Raw genomic sequence first — 24,024 nt, 5'->3', positions numbered from 1 at the left:
AAAACGGGCGGGCCATGGGCCTGATTAGGACGGGCAGCGTTGGCCCACACACGCATTTAATTTTTAATTTTTATTTAAAAATTAAAATTTTTAATTTTTTAAAAAATATCAATTTTTTTGGAAAAATATAAATAATAAACAAATAAATTTTGAACGTATTTAAAAAATATTTTATATAAATAACTAGGCATGAATGGTTTTTGAATGAAAAAGGTTAAATTATTTATTAATATTTTATATAAATAATTAGATAAATGTGTAATAAAATTAAGTTATTAACTATATCAAATAATAACATAGTGTTTGGATTTAAAAATAGAATGGAAAATAAGGAAAGGAAATGGAAAGTAAAGGAAAGGAAATGAAGAATTCAACTCTTGTTTGAATAAATAAATTTTATGGAGGGAAAGGAAAATAGGGTTTTTTTATAAATCTTTTTTGGTTAAGAAAGGGAAAGAAAAGAAAAAAAGAAGAAGGATAGGGCATATAATAATATGATTTACTAATTATACCCTTATTACTAACTAAAATAATTACTTATTTCTATTTAAATACATGCATTATAAATATCTCAAATAAATTCACACTTTAAGTAAATATTTTTAATAAATATTATAATTATTATAATTATCATCATTATTTTTATTTTTATTTTTATATTTTAATTTTGCCTCTTTTCAAATACCACAATTTATTTTTCCTGTGGAAATATATCATATATTATTTAAAGACCAATTCCTCCTAGAGCTCTATTGGATCATCACAAGATCACTTTATCATATTGTTAATAAACCTATTCTAATATTTTAATTCATAGCATAATAATAATAATGTTGAATTAGATAATTATTAGACCAATTCCTCCTACAACTTTATTGGATCATCACAAGATCATTTTTATTATATTGTTAGTAAACTTATTCTAATATTTTAATTCATTGCATAATAATCATGTTGAATTAGATAATTATTAGTTTTTTTCTCACTCAAAAAAAATTTAATTTATCTTTACTTCGAATAAAATTTGGATAGCAAGGAATTCTAAACAAACAAATTAACAAATAAGCAAACAAAAAAAATACATAAAAACAAAGATCCGTGATGAGTGTCATATGAATACATGATTAAAATAACATTAGATTGGAAAAAGTGAAAGAAGAAACTTATGGAGTTGGGTTATGTAATTAATTTAAAAAATTAAGAGCATTAAGGTCTTTTAAAATATTTTAAAATTTTTAGGCGGTTCTCCCTCCCCTAACACCCTAAATCAGAGTCCGAAAAAAGTGAGATTTCGGAGTGTCAAAGTTAACCCTTCTTTTTCCTTCGTTAAATTAAAAATATCTATTCAAAAGAGAGAAGGGTTCACTCTGACATTCTAAAACCCTCGTTTTACTTTACTTTCCTTCTCCGTCCCTCAATCTAAACATATCATAAGTTAAGAACTAAATTGTAAAAATAAATTATTACATAATTAATCATTTTTTGAACCTCACACCTTGTGATTTATTTAAAAAGTAGAAAATATGTTATCTCCGCCATAAAAAAACCAAAATAACCAACGGCCTAAATATTTAAAAAAGTTATAAGATAAATTATTAAAAAATAATTCTATACAATTGAATAGAAAATTTAAAAAAATTTATTTAGATTTAGTATAGAATAGTACATGAAGAAAAAGGTAATAACAACCAAATTAAAAAATAAAACCTTTTTATAGTAAATTGATGTAGGGAAAAACGTAAAAAACATTGTGATTTATTTGAAAAGCACAAGGGAGAATATATTAATGTCTCATGAATTTTTTTTTAAAAAAAAAAATTCTGGCCTTAATTTGAAAGTTTGAAGCCTTGAATCCAAAAATCTTGAGTTTTAGGTTTTAGTAAAACCTAAAAACATAAAACAAAAAACAAAAAACCTTAAATCCTTGTTGAAACCTTACCTTAAAGTATAATATTAAGTATTCACATTAGGATATGAATCTTTAGTTAGTATAATGAGTTAGAAATTTCTCATAATAATCAATGATTTTTTATTAACAACTATATAGAAAAACAATAATAGATTTCATGAATTAAACGAGATATACAATCTACAATAACGAGTTCAAGCATCATAATGATATACTAAGGGATAAGATATTCAAACTCCCACTAACCTTAAATATCAAATAACTTAACTGCATTTGTAAAAAAATTAGCCCAGAAAACAACAAAGAATTATTTAAAATGCATGTAAACAAAAATTAAGAACATAGAACCACAAATAAATAATCATTTGGCCATAAATAAATATTTCTTGCTCATTATGATCCCACCTATGGGTCCCAAAACATGACAACCAAAACTATTAGACAACAATCACATGTCAATAACCAAATTTCCAATTCTAGTAAGGTATACGGAAACATAATTGACATTGTTTATATAGACTTAAAAAAAAGAAAAAAAGATGAAAAAATCAAATAGAAAAGATATATGAGGGCCAAAATGAAAAAAAAATTAAAATAAAAAAAACGTGCGCGTGGAAAAAAAGATAATAAAAAAAAATTTAAATCAAAATTAAAAAAAACGAGTGTGAATATATAACAAAAAAGAAATAAAAAGAAATGGATAAGAAGGGATTTTAAAATAAAAATTTGAAATTTAAAAAAAAATTGAAGAAGAAAATACAGAGAGAACAGGGAGGAAAAGGAGGGAGACAACAAAAAAAAGAAGAGAACAAGGAGAGACTAAGAAGGAAGAGAAAGAAAGAGAAGAAGACGAAGAGAATTGATGTGGTGATTGCCGTGGCGTCGTAAGAGACCTTGCTCCTCCTCGTCTTTATCTTTTTTCTCCGATTCCAGGTTCCGATCTTCATTCCAAGGCGTTAAGGAGATCAATGACCGATTCTTGTGAAGAGGAACTTGAGAATCCAAACATCGTCGGAGTCCTTCGCCTCTATTAGTTCCTCTTCCACACTCTTTTTCTCTCTCCAAACACTACCACGAGATCTGCCTGAGAAAATCAAGGACAAGACAAAGGACAGCAGCGTGGTGGTGACGATATATGGCTTCTGCCGCCGTCACCACCCCGACAAAACCCAAGAAGCCTCATCGCTAGTTTTCATCTCCGATCCTAGATCTTGATCTCCATCCCAAGGCTTTGAGAAGATTGATGGCGAGAAACAACATTCGATGATAAGAAAAATACTCTCCGGAATTTGATGTTTTCCCATTCATTGAAACCCTCGTCACAAGTCGTCGATGAGGTTCTTCGTCAAATTGACTTGTCGGCAAGCAAGATGATGTTCATAACCCTAGCATGAATTTTTCGAGGCATGCTTGAGAAACTCGTCAAGTGCTTATGACTTCGAAGAGGTAGATGCTCTTATAGAATTCCATTAAAATATATATATACATATACATGTTCTGGTTGCATCCATGCAAAATGCCTAGATTTTAGTTTTACAAAACAAAAATCCTCATAAGCCATGCTTCACTGTTCATTCATTCCTATGTGAATTTTAGTCATGGTGGGACATGCACTATGGATTGCTTTGTGAACCATGCATTCCTTGCTTAAATGAGTAATGAGTTATATACCATAGTAGCATGTCTTTATGTATTACTTGCCAGCATGCTTTCTTAATCAAAATTTCCATCTCATGTCTTGGCCTTTAGATTTGGCTAATATTTCGATGTAATCCGAGACAGAATGTTATTCGTTAGATATCTGGATTCTTTGTTAAAAAAAAAGAGGAAAAAAAGAGAGAAGGGGCTTTGTTATAAAATTCGGCAAAAATTTTGTAAAAAAATTGGGTTTCATTGCAAAATCTATGGAGAGATAAAAAATGAAATAATTGAGGGCATATATGCAAAAATGTGAAAATGTGTGAAAATATGAAAGCTCGAGGGTTTAATTGCAAAAAAATAATAAATATGAAAAAATATGAAATGTGAAAGTTTGGGGGTTCATTTGCAAAATTTCATCAAAATGTGAAAAAAAATGAAAAGTTAGAGGGTCTAAATGCAAAAAAAAGAAAGAAAAAAGGAAAAGAAGAAAAAAAGGGTTTTTTAGCAAAGATGAGGGGTATTTTGGTAATTTTACAAGACTCCCTAAAGCTTACCGTGATGTCCAATGTATGGCGACTGCTCTCCTTGAGAGGGCCTCCCCATTACCTCTTGATAGTCACAAAAGCGAATGGATTGTTGAAGACTCTTAAAGACCCCCTTAAGCTTACCGTGACGTCTAATGCATGTCGACTGCTCTCCTTGAGAGGGCCTCTTCATTGCCTCTTAACAATTACAGAAGCGGATGGGCTATTTGAATAAAAGGAGCTCGAAAGCTGATTTATTAGCAAAAGAAAAACAGCAAAGGATACAAGAGACTAAACTAATACAAAGATGCTAACAAACAGTTAAAAATCAAAACCATTATTTTTGAAACATTTCATAATCCAATAGGGCAGGTCCCTGCCATAGAGAAAAAGACTGAGATTGTGCAGATTGGTTCCATGGACAGCAAGCTTGAAAGCAGGAAAAGCCCAGGATCTGGGAATAAGATAAACAGGAGGATTGCCAGCATTGATCAAAAGGAGATGGACATCCGATAAATTCGCATAAGGATGCAACTGGAAAATAGCTTTATAAGCTTCAGCATTAGTAAGGAAGATGTGATTGATTAGAAGTCCACGTTGATTAGCACAAGATATGGCATCTTCAAGGGCTTTAATCTCAGCATCAACAGCATTCAGGGCAGGGTGAGAACAGGAACCTGCAAATGAAATAAAGGACTGAGAGTTGGAGCAGAAAAAGCCAGCACCACTTACCTCATTAGCAGGATTTGTAATACCCTGAACCTTTGGATACCTGTTGGAAAATATATTTAGGGAATTACTACAGTTGCAGTAAGATTTTTGTACGGAGTAATTTTGGTGAGTAACCCAAGTGGAAAGAACAAGGACTTAAATGTAAAAGTTTTTAAAAGATTTTGGGTTAAAGAATAAATGAAAAGGATGAACATGAAATGTTTATGGAAACCGAGGACTGAAAGGTAAGATGGAAGGGATCTTTTTAAAAATGTTGTGTTATAACATGGGGACCGTTGGGTAATTTGAAAGGACTTTTTGAGAATACTATTTCATAATTCAGGGATCATTGGTGAGTTTTTCAGGGACTGTTTTGTAAGAAATTATATTTTGCGGGACTAAACGTGAATTTCGGCTGAAAACTTAAGTTGGAGAAAACTCTAGATTTTGATGGTTCATCTTCTTCTCCATCTTTGTGCTACAGTACCCGAGAGAAGAAAAAAAAAAGAAAAAGAAAAGAGTGAGAGGTTTGGAGAGAAATTTGAGGAGATAAAACTTAGTACTTTGAGAGGAGAATGGATGAAGTATTCTTGGTAAGTATTTTGGTAATTTATTTATTGATATACTTGGATGAATGTTTGTGTGTATTTTGGTTTGAATTTTCATGTTTTGCTTTGAAAAGAGAAAGTTTGGTGATGAAAAATGATGAGATTGTTGTTAGTAATGATTGAATGCTTGAAGTTATTTGGAAGAATCTTGTATTTGAGTTGAAATTGCTTGAAATGGAGGATGAGATTTCGGGTTTACTGTAGCAATTACTGTAGCACCGAGATTAGGGTTTGGTTTAGTTAATTAAGTTGATGATTATGATGATTAAGGTGTTAATGATGATGGTTGGATTGGAATTGGTTGGGTTTAGCCAAATTGATTTGGTTGAGTTGAATTGAATTGATTGAGTTGAGTTTGATTTGGTTTAACCAAGTTCATTTAATTGAATTGGAATTGGGTTTGGATGAGAATTGAAGTGGTTGGGTTTAATTGAATTGATCTGGTCTGGGTTTGATCAAATCAAGTTGAGTGTGGTTGGACTTGAATGGTTTGGTTGAATTAAATTGGTTGAAGTTGATTTGGGTTTGGTTTAGATGTTGGGCTAAAGGTTTGGGCTGAACCAATTGGAAGAGAATTGGGTTCGGTTGAACCAAGCTGGTTCAACAGAATTTGTATAAGAATTAAGTTGGTTCAAGGCTAGTGGGTTTAATTAAACCTGGTTCAGTGAATTTGAGTTTGGTTCAGTGGAATTGAGGTTGGTTCAGGTTGGTTCAGAATGGTCTAGCCCAAATTGAGTTGGCTTAAGTGCAATTGGAGACCAATTTGATTATGCAAGGTCAGGTTTGAACCGATTGGAGTGAGTGGGCCCAATTAGAGAGTCGGTTATTGCTTTCATGTATTTTCTGTTGGGTTCAATTATGTTTTTAGTTGTCATAATTGTTTATTTATTTTATTATGTTATCCTGTTAGGTGTTGATTAGGCTTGGGAGGGAGTTCCGGGCCTAGCAAGGAACTCAAGGACACTAGGTGAGTTGGTAGTGGCTATTATTTTAAATAATTGATTAATTATTATTATTTTGAAATAATTGTTTAATGGCTAGTATTTTGGAAATAAATGTTTAAGTATTTCATTTTATCATGTTTAACTTCGTATAAGGTCGAAATATACTTATATTTATTTTCCTACGATGTGCCATGATAACCGTATTGATACATCAGTTTTGTATAATTATATGTATTTGTGAATAGTAGAAATACATGTATATGTGATTTAATTATTCAATTAATGTATTTATTTTTGGATGGGTACATATGCTGCTTTGATTTGGAATGATTTGTGAAATCATGTGCGCGTATTAAAATGTTTTTACCGATAATATTTGTGGAATTGGTTTTCATTCCTGGTATAGGAATGGTATCGTGGATCTGGGCTTTACTGGTATTATACATTGTTATACTTTTAGCATTGGCTTTGTGGAAAATAATGGTTATTTCCGTGATGTGAATGTTTGTCCTGGATAAGGATCCTGTGATATGATTTATATCGATTGTATTATTGCTGTATTTACTTGATGGTTTGGACGGTGACGGCGGGCTAAGGCCCGACTACTCGCGATGAGTGGGTCCCCACGGGCCGACCTTTAGAGGTGGCGTGGTGGACCCGAGTATTGATTTCTACGAGGGCCGCTTCGGTGGGAGCGTAGAGCCCTGACTGGATATTCATCAGGTAGCCGGGGTCACCGACTGGTGAACCGATGGGTCAACGTTAAGGACATGAGTTCCTTGACGGCTCTGAACCTAGCCGCTGCCACGGCGAAGGTTTAGAGAGTTTTCTAGACCATGTTATGCTGGGTGAGTGTTGGGTATTGCTTTATTTTTGAATTTGAAATTTATGTTATTTTTTTGAATTGTGATGAGGGGAGTCTCTCACAAAATTTGTGTTTTCCGAGAAAAATCAAATTGATGTTGATCTATGTTGAATTTATGTTTCAAAAAGTTCTTTAAAAAAATGTATTTTTGCTAGAATTCGGTATTTTTGGAAAAAGTTGGAAAAAAATTATTTGAGAAGTTGGTATTTATATACTTTATATATACTGTATTTAAGTATTTGAAATTATTAAGCCACTACTGACCAACTGAATGTGTTGTAGCTGCAGGAGCAGGACCCTAGATTGCCTGATCGAGTATAGAGCTAGTCAGGGTTGAATCCAGGATTGCAGTGGGTCCCCCTTCCTTTCTTTCTATTTATTGGTGTTGTGATCTTGTAGCGGTTGTACCCGCAAATTTGAGTTATTGTATTCATGATATTTATGTATTTGAACCTGTAGTTGGAGTGAAGCTGTAAATTGTGATTTGTAGGTCTGATTTTGTTTAAAAGCAGGGTGTCAGTTTCCAGTTAAAAGGGAATTTTAACTGATGGGTGCCACATTTACCTCGGTAGAAGGGGTGGGTGTGACAGGATTCCAATGGCTAGATACAAAGAGGAAGGCTCCAAGCTGATTTGAAAAATTATTAAGCATAAGAAGCTTCCCCTCCATAGATCCCTGAGAACAAGAGAACTCTAAAGCATGTGTCACAGCCCTGCAAGCAACCACATTGCTAGTAGCAAAATTATTTCTGAAAATTTTATCACAACGATTTTTCCAAATGCTCCAGGCAGTACCAGCAATGACCGATTTGATGAACAAGGAATGCCCATCAAAAGTAATCCAAGAACCGGACCGAAATCCATCCAGAAAGCTAATAGATATATTAAGCTTCTGACAAACCGAGGTCCAGACATCAATAGCACGAGGGCATTGAACAAAAAGATGATCAATCGTTTCCAATTTCAACCCACAAAGAGCACATGCATTACGGGGACCCAAACCAATGGAGTATAAGTATTCAGAAGTGGAAATTCTACCCCTGAATACAAGCCAAATAAAGTGTTTAACCCTAGGAGCAACATTTAACTCCCAAAGTTTCTTCCACCCCACCCAATTATGGTTATGATTAAGGAAATGATAAACAGAGGAAGCAAGTTTAGAGCTCCCAGACTTGGGAGACCAAACCCAATGATTGGAGGATCTACAATCAATAACACCCAGCTTATTAGTAAAGAAGAGGAAATTCTCTCCAAAAAGCATGAACAATTTGTTCCAGTCCCAACTATCATTGCAAAGAAAATCACATAAATTCATCGACTGCAAATCCAAATCAGAATTAATGTAAGTGGGTTTAAATGCTAATGGAATATCCAAGCACCAAGGATGATAAAGCAGAGATGTTTTATTAGGATTCACAGTTTTAATCCAGAAACAAGATCTAAGTTTATGAGCCGAACTAAGCAGACCTTTAAAGAACCAAGAACATTGGGCGGGAGGCACATCAACCCAAGAATTATTCCCACCATATTTAACATGCAAGATATCCACCCAAATGAAGTCATCATAATTATAATAGTGGAGAATGTTTTTGGCCATAAGGGAATGCTTTGCATGAATTAGATTACGGATAGCCAACCCCCCCTCAGTTTTAGATCTAGTAATATCATCCCAAGCAACAGCAGGAATACCGTTTCGATTGCTACCTTTATGCCAAAAGAACCTCCTAACAACTCTATTAATCTCTTGGAGGGTAGTGTCATAAACAGGGCAAACAGAAAGATAATATATAGGAATTGAGAGCAGAGAATAATTGATAAGGACCACCTTAGCAGCAGGAGAAAGAAAGGACTGATTCCATCTAGAGCATTGTCTAGTAATTTTAATAACCATAGAATTAAATACCTGCTTAGCTAACCTCTTGGGAGAAACGAAAACACCAAGATAAGTAAGAGGGAAAGATGCTATATTAAAGTTAAGAATGGAGCTGATACTTTTGGTCACCCGAGAGTTAAACCAAGAGGGAAAAAAGACAGCAGATTTGTTGACATTAGGACATTGACCAGAGATATTAGAGTAAATAGATAGACACAAATTAATATTCCTGGCAATCCTTCTAGAAGCATGAGTGATAAGAATAAGGTCATCTGCATACATAAGATGGTTAAAGTTATATTTAAGTAAATTACAGAATCCAGGAATCATCCCAAGATTTTGAGCATGATTAAGAATAGAAGTAAGGTTCTGAGAAACAATAATAAAAAGGAAGGAAGACAAAGGGTCACCATGCCTAATACCCCTGCAAGATTTAAACCAAGGTGAAGGTTGACCATTAATAAGCAATGAAAAAGAAGTAGAATGAAGACAGGCACTAATCCAAGAGATCCAAGAAGAAGGGAAGTTCATTTTAGTTAAGGTAGCAAGAATTGCATTCCAACTGACAGTGTCATAAGCTTTCTCGATATCAATTTTAATTAACATCCTAGGGGGGTGCAGGTAATCCTTTTCAAGAGAATGCACAACCTCTTGCAAAGCAATTATATTATCGAAAGCACACCGACCAACCACGAAACCAACTTGTTCTCGACCAATGAGTTTAGGAAGGACTAATTTTAATCTATTAGCAAGAATTTTGGATATAACTTTGTAACAAACATTGCATAAAGATATCGGCCTATAATCAGAAACAGAGGAGGGATTATCCTTTTTAGGGATAAGAGAAATGAAAGTCTTACCCCAAGAAAATGGCATAATCGAATTAGCAAAGAAGTATTGAATCGCATCCGTTAATTGATCACCAATATCAGCCCAAAAAAATTTATAAAATTCTGCATTAAATCCATCGGGCCCAGGACTTTTACCTGAAGGAAGGTCTAAAACGGTCATGTGAATTTCCTCCCGAGAAACCTCCCTCGAAAGGAAATCACAATCAACTGAAGAAAGACAAGGAAGGTCATCCGGAAGGGCAGCTAAAACATCTGCAAAGTTATCATTGGAAGACCCAGACCAAAGGCAAGAATAAAAATGAAGAAAAGATTGCTCAATACCTGACCGATTAGAGAAAGAAGCCCCATTGATATCTCGAATTTGAGAAATGGTGTTGAAGTGCCTACGGGTGCGTTAATGTTATGAAAAAATTTTGTATTCATGTCCCCATCGCGAATCCATTGCATTCTAGCACGTTGAGACCACTTTTTGGAATTAAGACGCTGGAGTGCAGTGAGCTTCGCATACATCTCCTCAAGCACAGGGAGATCATCTGCATTAAGGGAATCAGTAACTTCCAAAGAGGTAATGGCATTTTCAGTATTAATAATATCAGCATCTAAGTTACTCAACCCAGAAGCACGCCAATCGATGATTTTACTGCGAGAACGAGCCAAAAGGTGAGTAAACGCATGTATAGGATTACCATAAGGATGAAAATCCCAAGCAGAATGAACAGCATTATGGCAACCAATATAATCAATCCAATAATTTTCAAATCTAAAGGAGCTTTTATGATTAGAGATATGCTTAAAACCAGAAAAAAGAAGAGGGGCATGGTCAGAATGCAATCTCGGAAGATGCCGGAGAGTATAAGAGCCAAACAAGGAAGACCAAGCCAAATTAATCAGGCCACGATCAAGCATAGCCCATCTTCTAGCAACTCCAGATTGATTATTACACCAAGTATATTTAGGACCTGAAAACTGAAGATCAAGAAGATTATTAGCCTCAATAAAGTTAAGAAAATTAAGAGCCTTACGGGAATAATAAGCAAACGAACCACCACGATGCTCCTCGCTAGAAGTGATAGCATTAAAATCCCCGATGAGAAACCAAGGGATATTAAAAGCAGAGAGTTTAGAAAGCTCATACCAGAGATTACGCTGAGACTGGCTATTAGAGGCATTATAAATGACAGAAATAAGACAATTAGAGTAAACATTATTAGAAATAACTAAGTGCAGGGCTCTCCTAGAAGAAACAACAGGAGAGACAGTACCAATAATTTTATTCCAAGCAACTATTATACCCCCTGAGAATCCATCAGCAAGGATTGCGGCCCAATCCCAATCTGCAGGGAGCTTTTGACAGAAGCGATATACCCGATCTTCATTAGCTTTAGTCTCAACAAAGCAAACAATAAGAGGTTTAAACTTACGAATGAAGTTATGAGCTCTGTTGGAGATATCCCCCGAAGAGATGCCCCTACAGTTCCAGCACACAAGATTAAATCGGTTCATAATCATAAAATAGGAATAAATAAGGACAAGGTCTGAAAGACACAACTTAATCATTACTTCCCTCAACGAGAATTCTTCCCTTTTTAGGGGAACCTTCTTCAGCATGAGATCCCTTCCGGATCAAGGCATCCCGACGAACTTCGGATTGGTAATGAGAAAGAGTCATCATGTCATCCGGGCCGTCATCATCTCCCATTTCCTCATCACTATCTTCAAATGACTCCTCCTCATCATCATCTACATCATCCTCTTCACAAATATCATCAGAGGCATTCTCCTGAAGAACCTCATTAACTTTATCAACTAGCATGGAATGGTGCAGAGATGGACCCACTCCCACGCTCGAATGCTTTAAAGAAATGAAAGATCGAACATCAGGGGGTGATGATTTTGAACGATGAGCAGAGGGTTGCACAGTCTTCGAAGGGATTTGGGGAAGAACAATATCCTTGGGAGGGGGGTTATTCCCTTGAGTGGGTATCTCGCCAGGAAGGGGGTTTCGAGAAACGCCAGAGATAGAATCCCGAGGCACCTTTGGTGAGATATATCCCATCAGAGAGTCAGAATTGGTAGTGGGAACAGCAGGAGAAGTTACATCCACTTTATCTTGAGCAGAACGTTGGGCGTGATGACCAAGAAAGCCACCTCGAGCCCTCCCACCCATGCCACCACGTATGCTACTCGAAGTGACCTGTCGGGGAACGGAAACGTCCGTTTGTCCCCCCAAACTGGATTGTTGCTCAGCGACTGCCCCGTTAGTGTCCGTGTGATTATCGCGACCGCCGTCACGGCGACCACCTCCGCGGCCACGCCGGCGAGCAACAATCAGCCATGGACCAAAATCCTTCTCCGACTGAGAACAATCAATATTCATTGGCATATCCGACTGATCAGGTACCGAACCAGACCCCGACGTCCGAGCATCTGCATCTAGAACAAAACAAGGCTCGACCGCCGGCTCTCGAGGAACCCGAGAGGGTGGAAGATCACCTGTTCGTCCAGTTGTAGTCACTCGAGGACACGAGTTGGTACCATGACCCACAAGCCCACAAGAATAGCAGAAAGTGGGCAAACACTGATATTGCACAAGAACAAACACTCTGTTAAACTCATCACCAATCCAGAAACCACGAGATAAGGGTTTAGATAAATCGATCTCAAGACAAACCCTAGCATACTTAGACCTGGTTAGAGAGGATGTAAGTTTGTCCACCTTAAGGAGACCTCCAATATGAGAAGTAATCGTTTCAAGTATATCCGTCTCCCAGAAATCCACCGGTAAGTTATGTAGCTGAACCCAAATAGCAGCCGTATTGAGCTTGGCAAACGTAGGCTCAAAGAATGGCTTCCAGGGAGAAAGCTGCAAAATGATACCGTTGATAGACCATGGTCCGCCAGTGACCAAATTCTGCATAACTTCGTGAGAATTACAGCGAATTAAGATAAAGCCGTTTGGTAAATCAGAGATAGAGATCTCACCGAGTTTTTCCCATTTTACCAGAAGATACTGCTTAACTTGCTCAAAAGGAGGGGGTTTACCAAAGAATTTTCCATACAGGGCATGTTGAAATCTCATTCGAGCTCGGTTCAAGATATCTTCGTCAAGCTTGATGAAGTCCGAAGTGGAGTTTTTGATTTTATTAAGGAGCTGAGCATTTTGAAGTGGAGAGTTTTCAAGAGTGCGAGTTGATTGTGAGGCTATTTGAGCCCAGGTTTTCGGAGGCGGAGGATGTGGATGAGAGATGTTTTGCCCCCCACTTGCCATGGCAAGGGGGAGAGAAAAAGCAAGAGACGTTCAGGAGGTGAAGGGATCGAACGGCTAATCCTAAGCGGATGGGCTATTGAAGATCTTTTTAAAACTCTCTTTGAGCTCATGGACACTGTTTGAGACCATTGACTCTCTTAGGAGTAATGAAAAATTCCAAAAAAATTCTTAAAACTCTCTTTGAGCTCATGGATCCTGTTTGAGGACATTGACTCCCTTAGGAGTGATGAAAAATTCCAAAAAATTCTTAAAACTCTCTTTGAGCTGATGGACCATGATTGAGGCCATTAACTTTCTTTCAAGTGATGAAAAATTCCAAAACCCATAAAACTCTTTTTGAGCTCATGGACCCTGTTTGAGGACATTGACTCTCTTAGGAGTGATGAAAAATTCCAAAAAATTCTTAAAACTCTCTTTGAGCTGATGGACCCTGATTGAGGCCATTGACTCTCTTTCGAGTGATGAAAAATTCCAAAACCCATAAAACTCTTTTTGAGGTCATGGACCTTGTTTGAGGCCATTGTTTCTCTTTGGAGTGATAAAAAAAATCCCAAAACTCATAAAACTCTTTTTTGAGCTCATGAACCCTATTTGAACCCATTGACTCTCTTTGGAGTGATAAAAAAAATGCCAAAACCCATAAACCTCTTTTTTGAGCTCATGAACCCTATTTGAAGCCATTGACTCTCTTTGGAGTGATTTAAAAAAAATATACCAAAACCCATAAAACTCTTTTTTGAGCTCATGGACCCTATTTGAGGCCATTGACTCTTTTAGGAGTGATGAAAAATTCCAAAAACTCATAAAACTCTTTTTGAGCTCATGAACCCTGTTTGAGGCCATTGACTCTCTTAATAGTGATAAAGAAATTTCAAGACCTTCAAAAGCAAAGCATTCTAAAACAAAAAAAAAAGACAAAAAAAAAAGAAAGAAAAAAAATCAAAATCAAATCAAAATCAAGGCATTAAATAAATGATGAACAACAGATGAGCTCAACAACCTCAAGACTAAAACGTTGAAGAGTTCATAAGTTGCGAAAAGTTTCACAAGCCTAAAGACCGAAACTTATGAAAAGTTAAATCAAGTTCCAAATCAAATCAAAGAATGCAAATTCAACAAATGAACCCAACAACCTCAAGGATGAAGAGTTGAAGAGTTCACAAGTTGCAAAAAACTTCACAAGCATAAAAGCCGAAGTTCATGAAAAGCCAAACCATGTTTGCGATTCCTTAATGTAGAGAATCTATAACTTAAAATCCAAATCAAATTCAAGACAAACTCAAAACAAATCAACAAATGAGCTCAACAACCTCAGAGTTAAAGTGTTGAAGAGTTCACAAGTTGCACAAATGCTTCACAAGCATGAAAGCCGAAGCTTATGAAAAATCAAATCAAGTTTCAAATCAAACCAAAGGGTGCAAATTCAAATGTCCAAGTTTCAAGTTTCAAATGAATCAACAAATGAGCTTAACAATCTCAAGGATAAAGTGTTGGAGAGTTCACAAGTTGTCAAAAGCTTTACAAGCATGAAAGCTGAAGCTTATAAAAAGTCAAATCAAAAATCCAAATCAAATCCAAGATGCGAAGTTCAATGTCCAAGTTCTAAGTTTCAAACAAATCAACAAATGAACTCAACAACCTCAAGGATAAAGCGTTGAAGAGTTCACAAGTTGTAAAAAGCTTCACAAGCATGAAAGCCATAGTTTTTTTTGAAAAATCAAATCAAGTTCCAAATCAAGTCCAAGACACAAATTCAAATATCCAAGATATAACTTCATTAGTTTCTAAGCCATGATCAAGATGCATATTTCAACCGTTGACGAAGACCAAAAGTCAACAAAAGTCAAAGCGCGATTTTCGGCGAAATTGTCGGAAGGAGATAAAAGGCTACAATTATTGTTGCGTCAAGATGATTAAATTCCAAACTTCTTGTACTTTCAATGAAGTCTATGAATTCCTGAATAAAATTTATTTGTCAAAATCTGTTTCTTTCTTCATACTTATTTTCTTAATCGGAGGTTCCTGTGACAATGTCCAGGGTAATTAACACTAGGGGCTTGCCCCTAATGGAAGTCATGAACCCACAATCCCTTGAAGTCTACAAAATATTAAAATTTGATTTGTGATCCATGCTTTTAACCAGGTCAATCCTAATTAAAGGCCGGGTGGAAAGAAAGGAGCCCACAGACATTAATTTAAAACAAATAGTGCATTGCAACATCAATATAATCACATTAATAATAATACACTAATAGGGTATAATTATCACTAGTGTTATAATAAATGCCAAATCATATCAACTCTAAAAAGAATATTAACTAAATCTATATAAAATTTTGTATAATTTTACTCATGATAGGCAAGTTCACAATTACACAAAATAATAATGCGATAATGCAACCTCACAAACATGCACACCGCCATGTATCTTTCACTTTTCATTATATAGGCTAATTTTATAAGCATGTGTCAAACCCGTGTAAATATTCTATAATAGAGAGTGATATAATTTGGATTGATTTTTTTTAAACAAGTCCAATTTCATAATTGTCATATCATGAGATATTCAACCCATTATTTATGTATCATCCAATTAAACTTTAAAATGCAATGGAATTGAGAGTTGTTTAAAGCTAAAGAGAAAATATAAGAGTAACAAGCACAACAAACAAAACATGTTATTATTATTATTTTTTTAACTTCCCTAAATGATCCACTAAGTGATCATTAAATGCTAAAGTCCATCAATGATAAAAAATTGAACTCATTCACAGGTAACAACAACATATTAAACATTACAAACAAATATATCAATTGACTTATTGATAATATTTCATTATTCTATTCACCAATCTAAGCATCCTACCAAACAATAAACTTATTGATAAGATAGTTTCACTGGCCGCATGGATGGGTGAAAATGCAAATAAAGTAAGTCAAAACTTTTATTTAATTAAAAAAATTAAATTAAAGGTGAATGTACAAATAAAGCATACAAAAACCCTTATTTAATTAAAAAGTAAATCAAGGATGAACTTGCAAATAAAACATGTCACATGTCAAAGTCCTTATTCAATTAAAAAATTAAATTAAGGATGAATTTGTAAATAAAATACGCCAAAACCCTTATTTATTAAGGGTGAGTTTGCAAATAAAACAACAAAAAAAACAACACTCTCTTATTTATGGGAACTTGGAATCTGACGGTTACCATCATGTTGTAAATATTTATTTCTAGCGATCTTCGAGGGCTCCTCTATCCATTTCAAGTTAACAAAAAAGATCCTGAACAAGGATAACTAGTGGTGTCAAACAGGTTGGCCCGGGCCCATATGACCCACGCACTATGCGTGCTCGGGCCGGCACGGCCCTTCTAGAAATTGTGCCAGGCCAGCACGGCCGGCCAACTACCAAGGTCGGCCCAGCATGTGGCCCGGCCCGGTTATATTACATTTATATTTTTTTATTTTAAACCCTGAAAATATAAAAAATACCCTAAAATTTGATAAAAAAAAATATAAAAAAATATCCTAAAATTAAAGAACATAGAACTAAATACCTTATTGACTAAAAAAACAAAAAATATACCAAAAAATTAAAAAAATGAAAAAAAAAACTTGCATTTGGCGTGCCGGGCCATGTTGGGTCCCGGGCATGGTCAGCGTCTTGGGACAGTGGGTGCAGAAACCCTTAGCCCAAAGACGGCCCTGGGGTTTGGGCCATGCCTGGCCCGAGTACGGTACTGTAGCACCGTGCTTGGGCCAAGCACGGCCCAACTCGTGCCGGGCCCAGGCCCGGGCCAGCACCGCCCGTTTGACACCACTAAGGATAACTTCTCTGATACCAATTGTTAGTATTTTGACACGATAATCAATGACTTTTGATTAACAACTAAGTCAATGACCAAAACATCCATAGTATATAAAGTATATTATAAATCGATATCATAAAAGATGTTATCTCCCACAGATGGTAAAACTTAGATATTGTCATTAGAGATTTAATTTTTTGTTCCTCCCACAAATGATGAAACTTAAATATTGTCATTAGAGATCTAATCTTTCATTCCTCGCACAGATGGTGGAATAGTGATGTTTGCCATCAAAAGTCTCTTGTGATAAAATAAGAAAGGTGGCACTAGGGTACGATAAATCCTTTTTCTTCAAATTTTCAAATACATCCCCCACACCCATCATAAACATATATTAATATGCCACATTTTTTGTAGCCCCAAGCCCAATGGGTTGACTTGGGTAAGTTTGAAGAGTGGATCTAAGGGCCCAAAGCATGCCTAATGAAGAAAATATCTATCCCATATATGGCCCAACATGTCACATACATATAAAAGGATGTTGATTGTCTTTTAGATTATGTTAATTCATAAAATAATTCATAAAATAATTCAACATAATGTCATCTCCAATATCACAGTTGGTATCATTTCCTTCTCGGTCTTGTAGTCTACCTTTTACATCCAGTCAATCTTTCAAGTATATGCACAATGATGTTCTTATGGTTTTTACTGCGTTAAAATATTAAAATTATAAATTCCCTTTGGAGAAAAAAAAAATCATTAAAATTAGTTAGTATGCCTTGCCATATGCGGTTGCTTTTTGAAACTAAAGTTAATGGAGTATGGAGAGTGTTTAGAAAATGTGGCACAACGATTTAGTTAATGGAGTTTGTAGAAGCACTTTATGGAAGACATTTCGCCTCTCTTCTCCATCGATGTTGATGAACATCTATTTGCAAGTTTGCAAGGCGTCTAGCATGTACATAGCCATTGAAATTCTTGTTTTGTTTTCCTTATGCTTTTTGTGACAAAATGACTGTTTTTATTTAAGAAAATAATGATAATAAGGTTTCTGTATGTAATTCTAGAGATATGTTTATTATTCAGGGTATGTGTTTTTTTTTATGTTGAACTTTTGATTAGAGAGAATTAACAACTTTTATATATATATATATATATAACTCTTTATCTGCCCAAATAATTTTTTAAAATATTTGAAAATTTAACTTGGTTTTTAAAAAACAAAAAAATATATTAAAAGCTTTCAGAATATAGGCCAAAATTATGGCATAATTCTTTTATCATTAAACTATGGATAAAATACCTAAGTAGTCATTGAATAATTCGGGTATTTTTATTTGGATCACCATATTATATATATAAAAAAAATCAATTTAACCACCCAACTTAAGAGTTACAGTTATTTTGGTTATTGACACATACGATGTTAATGGTGGGCTAACTTGATGGCCCATATCACCACCCATTTCTCACCGCATTAGCAATACATGTCACCCATTTGATGCAAAGCTAACATGGCAATGTTGCATGATGTAGCATTATTAACCATTTTGAGATGTGACGGGGAAAACAATGCTTTTAGTAGCTACAAAGTACTGTTTACTTAGGGAGAAATGTGTAACATGTTTCTCTACATCAGTACGCCGTTAACAACATGAGCAATAATGACTTAATTAACTGTAATTCAAAAGTTAAATAACTAAATTGAAATTTTAATAATTTAATAATATAAATAGGAGTAACCAAATAATGGGGTAAAATCTTGATTTTTTACCCTTAATTTTTATTCACAAAATCCTAGTACCAAATTTATATATTACAAAAAAAGAAAAAAAAAAAACATGCTTGAATCTCCCTTATTAAGTTCTAGAAAAACAATTCTGGGGTGTTTGATTGCATGTAGTTAGTTGTATGCAGTTATAGAGAAGTCGACATTTTTTTTATTATTATTTTTATGATTAATTTGCTATAAGTCAACTGTTTACATATAAAAACACTTATATGATAACCATAATAGGATGTAGGTTGAATTACAATAAATTAGTTCTATATATACTCACCATGATCATATATCCTCACTGTTTAAATTTTTTCTTTTATAATAAAAAACATGTTCTTAAATCAGTACATTAGAAAAGGTTTTTTTTTCTTGCATAACCTATAAAAATATATCATTATTTATATACCTAAAAAAATAATATTTACTTATATACCCCATAAATAATTCTTAATTATATATAAAAAAATTCAATTAAAAAATTTATGAAAAAAGTCAATTTTCTCGTTTAAATTAATTATATAATTTTTAATAATGTGTTTTCAAAAACATTAAAAATGATTAAAAAATATTGAGAACTAAAAAAAAAAAAATCACAGCCACAATAAAAAAAACATTTAATTCTATACTAGAGGTCAAGAATTTGACTTTTTTTCAATACATGATTAAAATATAGTGATAATTGATAAAAGTGTATGTTAGAAATGACTTGCCTATATTATTTTTTATAAAAAAATAAAAAATGATCATATATGGTCCGTAGTATTTTATTTCTTTCCTTACTTACATAGTAAAATATATTAAAATTTTTGTTTTTATTTTTATTTTGTTTTTTTCCCTAGTCCTTATACATTAATTAATGCTTCAAACTAAAGAATACCCATTGGGCCATTTGGGGCGTCACCATCAACCAACGCGGAAACATCATAAGAGATCGCTTAACGTGTTGATATGATAAGGTGCACCTGCAGTGTAGCAAACCTTTGCAGTGTAGCAAACCTTTCCTTTGTAGAAAGCTTCTAGAATTCAGATTTGAACTAGATTTAAATTTGATTAACACATTTAGTTTTTGAGTTTTTAAGTTTTATTTTATTTTTAAAATTTTCCAAAACATTTCCTATCTTATGGTTATCCCATGTGGTATATTTTAACAGAATTTAAATAAATAAATAAATAGACAAATAAAGAGAAAATAAATAAATAAATAAAGGAGTGTGGACCAAAAGGTTCTAGTTAAAGCTTAAACAACAGCCTTCATCATCCCTACAAAGACTTGAATGACCAATAAATGCTTACTCATCCCTGATATTTTGAATTTCTTAGTGTATCCTTGCAAAATCCATGATTCAAAGAGGAGGGGTATGCCCTAGAATAAATAATGTTCGAGGCAATGGTTCTCGTATTAATCATTTATTTTGATGTTTCTCCTCATCTTGTGTTAGTATTTTAAATAATTTTAAATATCATAGTTCATATATATATTAAGTTAAATCTTCTACGGTTTATAGGATAAGAAAAAGGGTATTATAAAAGTTTAGTAGATATACATTAAAACAATTTAGAAATAAGAGAATCTTTAATTGGGTGTTAAAAATTCATAAGGATTGGTATAACATTTTAGACACAGTACAAATAAATTCCGATCCCTTTTCATTTTTAAATTTCGTATTTATTTTTCATATTTATTCATTCCTACTTATATTATTTTACGGTGTCTGTATAAAGTTCATTGTTCAAAACTTTTTTTATTCATCCTATTTATTGTTTTTGCTCATACGAAATGGATTTTCCAAATTGGGAAATATCAATAAATCCCTTTTCTTAGCACGTACATAATACGAATTCGAGTCCAATATGTTTTGACAAAAATTGCTAATTGAACACTCTGAGATAGTGGGAATATATGTGGGAATATATATCATAAACACATTGATGGGATTGATGTATTCGAATATAACTCACTATAATCTAATCACATAGGTTTTACTCTTTGACCATTAATAATTGGGATTGTTGATTGTGATCATATGAGTATGCCTTAGACTTAAGGTATCATAATCACCATGTGCTTGTAACGTCTAGCTTATTACGAGAGAAGTTAATCCCAATTTACCTTTTGATACGATCAACCTCACAATGAGACTATGTTTAGTAATAGCAGTTGTGAGTGATCATGAACAATGAATTTTATCTCTCGGAAGTAAACAAATTACTATCCTATGCAATCAGTAAGAAAAGAAGACCTTGATCATCGAAGGCAAACAGTCGTGAAACTAAAAACATAACGAAGGAGTGTTAACTTTAAATTAAAAAAATTATAAATATCTAAAAATTATACTACATGTCATTCACCATAAAAGGATTTTGAAAAAAATATTTTCAAATAGGCCTAACAACATAATTAACCTAAAAATAAAAAATTTCCAGAAAACCAAGTTTTTTTTATTTTAAAAATATATTTAGTCTATATATATCTCTAGCTTTAATAATTTAAAAATATAACTCAAAAGAAAAAACAAAGAAATTGCAAAAAAAAATTAAAATTTAAAATTTATGAGATAAAGTCTAGCCCAAAGTTTCTTTTTCCCTTTTTAAGAAACCTAAACATCAATAAACAAAGTAAAGAAAATTTTATTTCATTTCAATTTTCGTTGTTAATTATAAACAATTCCAACCCAATATTCATTAGCTTTAAAATTACATTCAAAACCTAATAAAGAAATAAATAAATGTATAACTTATCAGAGTTCTTCAACTTTTTAATTTCTCTCATTTTTTTACTTCCCCACTATAAACTCGACAGTCCTCGGGGGATTAAATAAAAACACAACTAAATTTTTTTTTTTTGGAGAACCTAAATAAAAGTAATTTATTTGTCAAATAGACCAAACAACAGATTTTAATTAATATTTTTCTAGAAATATAGTTTTTAATATTTTATATACCAATTTATTAAAAAAATATCATATTTTTACAAATAATTTTTTTACAAATATTTTTTCTTAAAATAATTTTTTTATACTACATAAATAAATTTGTAAAAAATAAGAGGGTGAAATAATAGATTTTTGAATATATTTTCTTTAAAAAACCTAATTTTTCTAAAATATATATATATTAATTTATAAGAAAATTTCATATTTAAAAAGAATATATTAAAAAAATTTGAAAAGAAGACGAGGCCCGCTAGGCCTTTTTGCTAGGAGAAACACCCCCTAAGATCAAACAGGTGCTCACACCCCCTGAAAGGCCTTAACCCACCTCTCTCTCCACCCATGGTGTGAACACAAAGGGTAGTTTGATAATCTTGCTTTATTATGTCTTCTATAACTCTCAATCAATTGAGATACAAAAACAAAAAGTTAGAGTCTGTCTTTGAGATAATGGAGGCATAAACAAAATCATAATAAATATTTTTTATATAATAAAAACTAAAATAATATTAATAAGATAAATTTTATTGTTTAAAAAAAAATTTAAAATTTTCAAAATTATAATTATGTGGATAGGATCATATCATAATAAATAAAAAAATTTAAATATAACATTATTGTGAGGTCTTAGAAATTTGTGGGGCCATATTATAAGAGTATAGTTTAGAGAAAATTACTTGCATACCACTGCAAAACTATGAAATTGCTTAAATACTCCCATAAAAATACTATTTGCTTATATACCCCATAAAACTAATTTTTTTACTTATATAACCCTGCCGTTAGTTACCGTTAGCCAACGTTAGGGTTTATAAAATTAACCATAGTTCCCACTTAACCCAACTTAACAAAATTACCCAATTACTCTTAACATCATCCAACCAAGCCATTTGACAAAAATTTCCAAACTTCTCAACCACTCAGCCGCCATCTTTTGAGGTTCCCTTCTCACCAATTCCTTCAAGCCACACCATCTCACTTGTCGGCTCTTTCAAATCAGCGTTAAAGACGTCTACACCGTCCCCGGAGGTTTCAACTTAACCCTACTGGATCATCTCAACGCCGGTTACGCCCGACACCGTGGCATTTGCATACGTGCCGTTACCTTCACTGTCAGAGATCTCAGCGTGATCAACCCCGTGATCAACCGCGTCGCCGGAGCTTACTCGGAGAACCTCCCAATCGTGTTTTCTAGAAGTTTAATGTGGTTTTGCATTAATGAACATATGTATTATTTTAGTTAATGTTAAAAAAATTGATGCTGGATGTAATTTGTTTTAAAAAATTTTATGGGGAACTTGTTTGTTCAAAAAATTTGATGTCCTTTAGAGAACTTGATGGTAAAAAACTTGATATTGGATGGATGTTAAAAAAAAGTTATTGGACTTTTCTCTTATAAATTTCATATGTGATTATATTTTGAGTAGGTGTATGAAATTATTTAACTTATATATTGTTACATGTCGTAATTTTTACCTATTTTTAGGTTGTGTTTATAAAAAGCATGTAATAATGTAAAATTTTTTAGAAATGTTTGTAAAAACCTTAAAAATATGAATTTACTCAAAAATTCATGATTTTTAATAATTTTTAAAAATAATTAAAGTGTATATAAAAAAATTACATTGGTTATCTATAATTTAAATAATTTAAAGTTCATAAAATATAATAAAAACTTTGATGGGTATATTAACAAACCCATAATGGTCATTTGTTGAATGAAATGAGTAATGTTTACAAAATAAGAAAAAAATTAGAGGGATATATAAGCAAACCCATTTTGGTAATTTACCCTTATTCCATCTATTGATTTAACACCATTAAGAGTCAACTTAACCATAGAGACATATAAGCAAATATAATTGATTTGTAGGGTATACAAGCAAATATCATTTTTATGAGGGTATTTAAGCAAATTCATGATTTTACAGGGTATGCAAGTAAAAATCCCTATAGTTTAAAAATAATTAAAATTTTCAAGATAATTATATGTATATGATTATAGGATGATAATAAATAAAAGTTTAAATATAAATTAAAAAAAAAAAACACATGCGAGACTGCGAAAAAATAATGAAGGTGCTTTAATAAGGGTTGACCCATTAAAAATAATGGACCACAAATCAAATTTTAATTTGTTTTTTAAGATTTTCAAGAGATTGTGCATGACTTTTATTAGGTGTAAGTCCTAATAGTAATTATCCTAGACAATACCATGGAAACCTCCGATTAAGAGTAAATATGAATGAGAAATTAGTTGGTAGAAACATATAATAAATTATATTGATTCCAAAAGCGCATAAGTAC

General features: G+C 33.1%; 1 protein-coding gene across 1 annotated transcript; it reads right to left on the bottom strand.

Moving 5' to 3' along the window:
• Positions 1–7,906: 7,906 nt before the first annotated feature.
• On the bottom strand, positions 7,907–11,428 carry LOC120276159. The gene is made up of 3 exons (XM_039282888.1): positions 10,252–11,428; positions 7,997–10,177; positions 7,907–7,914 (listed from the first exon to the last, which is right to left on the bottom strand). The coding sequence occupies exons 1-3, from the start codon at positions 11,426–11,428 to the stop codon at positions 7,907–7,909; spliced, it is 3,366 nt and encodes a 1,121-aa protein (XP_039138822.1).
• Between the last annotated feature and the right edge of the window lie 12,596 nt (positions 11,429–24,024).

The sequence above is a fragment of the Dioscorea cayenensis genome, chromosome 14 (genome assembly GCF_009730915.1).
Source record: "Dioscorea cayenensis subsp. rotundata cultivar TDr96_F1 chromosome 14, TDr96_F1_v2_PseudoChromosome.rev07_lg8_w22 25.fasta, whole genome shotgun sequence".
NCBI classification, from domain to species: domain Eukaryota; kingdom Viridiplantae; phylum Streptophyta; class Magnoliopsida; order Dioscoreales; family Dioscoreaceae; genus Dioscorea; species Dioscorea cayenensis.
The sequence above is the reverse complement of the archived record's forward strand: the minus strand, read 5'-3'. Positions and strand labels throughout refer to the sequence as shown.